This window comes from Protobothrops mucrosquamatus, unplaced genomic scaffold, assembly GCF_001527695.2.
Source record: "Protobothrops mucrosquamatus isolate PMUCROS unplaced genomic scaffold, P.Mucros_1.0 scaffold_178, whole genome shotgun sequence".
Classification (NCBI taxonomy): Eukaryota; Metazoa; Chordata; class Lepidosauria; order Squamata; family Viperidae; genus Protobothrops; species Protobothrops mucrosquamatus.
In genome coordinates this window covers 228,027-233,584 of record NW_015386254.1, presented here as the reverse complement: position 1 = coordinate 233,584, position 5,558 = coordinate 228,027, and the positions used below count along the sequence as shown (strand labels likewise).

General features: G+C 40.3%; 1 protein-coding gene across 2 annotated transcripts in view; it reads left to right on the top strand.

Moving 5' to 3' along the window:
• The window catches only part of TTLL1 (tubulin tyrosine ligase like 1), a 22,412-nt gene extending 20,158 nt beyond the window's left edge, over positions 1-2,254 (top strand). For both annotated transcript variants that reach the window (XM_015823574.1, XM_015823566.1), the window contains exon 10: positions 1,438-2,254. In XM_015823574.1, coding sequence (XP_015679060.1) covers positions 1,438-1,567 — 130 coding nt within the window. In that variant the 3' untranslated portion in view covers positions 1,568-2,254. The remainder of the gene's footprint in view (positions 1-1,437) is intronic.
• The last annotated feature ends 3,304 nt before the right edge of the window (positions 2,255-5,558 follow it).

Here is a 5,558-nt window from a genome sequence, read left to right as displayed (position 1 = left end):
CAGGGGGAGAGCCTTCTCTGTGGCAGCTCCTGCCCTCTGGAATGACCTACCCCCCGACCTACGTACAGTTGCGGACCTGCGCCTTTTTCGCCGAGCCCTGAAGGCCCATCTATTCCGTGCGGCCGGCCTGGCGTAGTTTGGATTGTGTTTCAGTGGGGGGTTTTGTATGGGTGTGTTTTTAGAACAGGCCTATTATTCAGTTCGATTTTAAAACAGAAACTATTTATTTATTCGTGGTTTTTAGTATCGCCTGTTCACCGCCCTGAGTCCCGCAAGGGAGATAGGGCGGTATATAAATTTAATAAATAAATTTAATAAATAAATAAATAAATAAATAAATAAATGATGTATTAACCATTACTGCCTTGCTATTAGAATGCACACTGAATCCATTTTATTGGAGGAAAAATAGTGATGGGAAATAACATCAAATTCTTCATTTTTAATGATGGAAGTGATATCACAAGTGCATAGATTCAGAGAACAGTATTCTGTTCACCAGGGCCAAGGCACTATTTTAAGAAAGGATGTATGTTTGTGTGTATTTGTGTGTACAGGTAGTCCTCGACTTATGACAACCATTTTTTTTGTTGCTAAGCAAGGTGGTTGTTAAGCAAGTTGTGTCTCATTCCCACAGCGAGTTGTGTCTCTTTTCCCACAGTTATTAAGGAATCAGTTCAGTTGTTAAGTGAATTTGGCTTCCGTCATTGCTTGTTGGAAGCCGGCGGTGATCACCTGATCCCAGGAGAGTGCAACTGTCATAAATATAGGCCAATTCCAACCACCCAAATTTTGACCACATGACCATGGAGGATGCTGCAGTGATTGTAAGCATGAAAAATGGTCATAAGACACTTTTTTCAGTGCTGTTTTAACTTGGAATGGTCACTAATCAAATAGTTGTATGTCAAGGTCTAGCTGTGTACTAAGAGTCACAGGCATACATATAGATTTATCACTTAACTTTATGAACAGGAGCCAGTGTTTTCCCCATAGTTAGAGTTTATTGATTATATCATATGGATTAATTATGGACAGGAAAGAGCAGTAATTTGGTTTTTTTAAAAATATCCTCAAGTGGATACACTTTAAAGCAGGGGTCTTCAAACTTGGCCCTTTTATGACTTGTGGACTTCGACTCCCAGAATTCCTCAGCCAGGCACGCTGGCTGAGGAATTCTGGGAGTTGAAGTCCACAAGTCATAAAAGGGCCAAGTTTGAAGACCCCTGGTTTAAACTTTACATACTTTACATACAAATAAAATAAAAGAACTAGCTGTTTTCCTCATCCGGGGTTCTGTATTGAGGAGTTTTCTTTAAAATGGTAGAGCACTCATGTCTACAGCTTCTTCACCTGGCAACTGTTGCAATTCCACTTAAGAAAAATTTCACCCTTTTGATCCAAACCAGCCATTGATGTTTATCTCTCTTCCCTTAGATATGATGAAGAGGTGGCCCAAAGTGAAATGCCAGATCGAGATTTGCGAAGTCGCTCTGGACAGCCTGTTGGATGTAAGGGAAACCGAGCCAGAGATCCTGGAAAAGCAGGGTATCTTACTTGGAAGTAGTAGAATAAACTGAGGTGTGGTGTTTTTTTTTAAAAAAAAATCTGTGTGGATGTCTTTTAATGTAATTTATTTGCTTAATACTAGTCCAGAGAAAAGAATATTGATCAAAGATGAGAGGATAGAGGCATGTGCATATATTTCAAGTTGATCATTAGATATATTGCAGTTTTAACTGCATACTTATTATCATGCAAGATTCTTATGCTGCATGTTATAGTAGACACATGTAATGAGTTCATGCAAACAAAGTAGCATTTTAATAAAAGAACTCATTTCCAAGTCACGCACTTTCTTTGAAGTAATAACTGCTATCTCAAGCACTGCAACAGAAATATGCATTCCAAGATTAGTATATTTATTTCTCCCCCCTCCCGATTGTTCTAGAATTCTAAGGCAAACTGTTCAAAGCATATTTCCCTATTGCAAACTAATGTTAATATATTAGAAATTTTATTTCTTTATAATGCATACTGTTGTTCTCTTCAAAATTAAATATAAATAAAATAAAAAAATGACAAATATGTTTGGGTGAAAAGATATCTTTACTTTTCAATTGGGAATGCTATGAGAGGTTGATTGTGACAGTATATCACAAAGATCGATCTGCGTATAGGCCTTAAACAGAAACCTCTTTTCCCACAATTTGTTGCATTACTTCTACTGGCTAAAGACTAGAGTTGAATTCTTCAGTGGCTAATCTGGCAGGTTACACTAAAACGCTGAAGTGTTGCAGTAGTTTTGACAAATAAATATTGTACCTCTTAAAACATGGATTTTAGTCACACTATTATTTTTATTTAGAAGTACTGTATTTGTCTCTTAGGAACTGTCCTGTCACTGGAATCCAGTCGGAGGAAATAGATGAGCTGTGTGCAGGAAATACACCACTGTAGTAATGGGGGACTTCAAATACTCTGACATTAACTCTGCAGGTTATGCGAGATCAAACAAGTTCTTGACATGAATGAAGGAAATGTACATATCCCAGGATAATATTGCAGGATCCAGTCTGGGTCAGTCACCAGGACCAGAGGTTTAGTCCTCCAAGCTTTTGGGCTTGTGCTGGAGCCCATCCTCAGGGAACTTGAATTCCCTGAGGATGGGCTCCAGCACAAGTCTAAAAGCTCGGAAGAATAAACCTCTGGTCCAGGTAACTGACCCAGACTGGGTCCTGCAAGTTCCTGACATGTTTAGCTGACAACTTTGTCATACAAAAGGTAGACACAGGAGCAATAGGGACAGCTATACTGGACTTAATCTTACTAATAGGGATGATATGGTTGAGGAAGAAGTTGTAAGAACTTTGGGGAAGAGTGACCATATCATACTTGAATTCACCATAATGCAATCACAGATAACTAGTCAGACTAGTATTTTAGGCTTTAAGAGAGCTGATGTTAACAAGTTAATAGAGAGATTAGGAAGGATTTCATGAATGGAAATCCTACAAGGAAAAACAGTTCAAGATACTTGGGAAACACTGAAAAATGAGATAATGAAGGCCCAAGCAAAAACAATACCTCAGAGAAAGGAAAACAAAAGACATCACACAAGACCAGCATGGTTGCATAAAAAGTTCTCTGGCAAATTGAGCGATTAAAAAAGTCAAATGTAAAAAATGGAAAGGAGGGTACATAACTAAAAGAGAATACCAACAAGTAGTCTGAATCTGCAAGGAGGGAATCAGGAAGAGTAAGCACAGAATGAGCTAAAACTAGCAACTAAAGATAGTCCTTGAATTACAATAATTTGTTTAGTGACCATTCAAACATAGAGGCACTGAAAAAGTGACATGACTATTTTTCACACAACCGCTGCAACACCCCCACGTGATCAAAATTCAGATGCTTGGCAACTGGCTCATATTAATGATGGTTGCAGTGTCCTGGGGACATGCAACCTTCTGACAGGCAAAGTCAATGCGGAAGGCAGATTCACTTAATGACTGTGTTACTAACTTAACAACTGTAGTGATTCACTTAACTGTGGCAAGAAAGTTCATAAAATGAGACAAAACTCACTTAACATATGTTTCATTTAGCCATTTTGGGCTCAATTGTGGTTGTAAGAAGAGGACTACTTGTAATGCCAAGACTTTTTTCAGCCTAAGTGAAGGCTTTTAACTTTTCTCACTACTGAACTGCATTTTGTTGGATAGGGTCCAATGCTCAAGTCTGTCAACATCCTTCTGAATCTTGAAGCTATCTTCCAAAGTGTTAGCATTTCCCCCCACCTTGGTGTCATCTGCAGATTTTATGAGTTCCCCTCCTATTCCTTCATTTAGAACTGTTATGAAAATGTTGAAGAGCACTGGGCGCAAGACAAAAGTTAAGTACCCCACTTCATGCTTCCCTCCCTGTGGATGTAATTTCACTGAAGACTACACAATGAGTGTGATTGGTCAACCAATTGTGAATCCATCTGGTGATGGTGCTATCATATATATACAGGGCTTTTTTTTGTCATAGAACACCCAGAACGGAGTTCCGGCACCTTTTTTGGATGGAACCTTGTAGGGTAGGCAAGGTGGGTTGTATGACGTGAGTTCCGGCATCTTTTTTGGATGGAACCTTGTAGGGTAGGCAAGGTGGGTTGTATGACGTGTGTGAGTTCCGGCACTTTTTTTTTTTTTTTTAACAAAAAAAGCACTGTATATATTTCAGACATATAGCATATATCAAATCATTTATATATCCAAATTTTCCTAAAATCAGACTTCTGCCACTATAACTATGGCAACCAGAGAGATTGCCATTTCAAGGAGAAACAATCTTGTCCTTTAAGGGTTCCCATATAAAGTGTATTCCAGTAATCCACTCAGGAGGTAACCAAATCTTGTGTGACTGTGTTCGTTTAATAAAATCTCGGAACGTGTGCAATTGGTTAGGTATTATCTGTGCCATACCAACTTCCTTTGCTTGCTTGCTGGGTAGGGATGCCTCCTGAAATGTAAGCCTGAGTAGAATGTTTCATTTTGTCCTGAAATGGGCTCCATTGGCTTCTCTGTAGCTTTCTGGAACGGCTTGATTGGGCCTCTCATCTAAATCAGGAGTGGCCCGTGCTTAGCTCCCGAGCCCCGGTCAAGTCTGGTGCTCCCAACTGCCGCACTTCGAATCTATGTATTGTCTCCATACCATCCCGAATGAAGAAGGAGGGATTGTTTTTTGCCACTCTTCCTACCTCAGTGTTTCTCAACCTTGACAATTTTAAGGCATGTGGACTTCAACTCCCAGAATTCCACAGCCAGCATTGCTGGCTGTGGAATTCTGGGAGTTGAAGTCCACATGCCTTAAAATTGTCAAGGTTGAGAAACACTGTACCTACCTGAATGAAAGTAAAAATCATGGATCTCATTGGCTAAACAGAGGAGGCGGGATCGTTACAAGCTTGGAAAAGGGATCCAATGGAAGAAAACCGCTCTAGCTCCGGGTGGAGCCCTTGGTGATGTCTAGTTTGGAAGTTTGCTTGCAGGCGCGTCGTTACCCGTCACCTTTGCTTTCGTTACCTAACCGGGTCACAAAACACGTACAGGGGGGAAGGGGACGAAGGGGTAGAATTATATAACATTTGGTGTATTTATAAATATAATGTAAATGTTTGTCTTTTAAGAAGAGGAGATGATCGGCTAGTACCCCTAAACTGCATCCGAGGTGGTGGAAAAGAAGGTGATGGGATGTGCAGGATAGTTGGAAAGGAGGAAAGAGGAGAGGTCGTGGTTAAGAGGGGGAGAGCTGCGCAAGACGGGAGGTTGAGTGAGGAAGGGAGGTAGGAAAGAGGGAGGAAGGAGGAGTGGTGGTAGTTTGGGAGGAGGAAGGTGTGGTAAGTGGAAGAGGGTGGCGCGGCTGGGGGACACCGGACACGTCCGTGAATGTAGTGATCAGTGTTATTTCTTTTGGTTGATATTGTGATAAAAGATCTTATGTTTTTGTTTTTCAATTGAAAAATTAATAAAAATTTTAATTAAAAAAAAGAGGGGGAGGAAGGAAGAGGG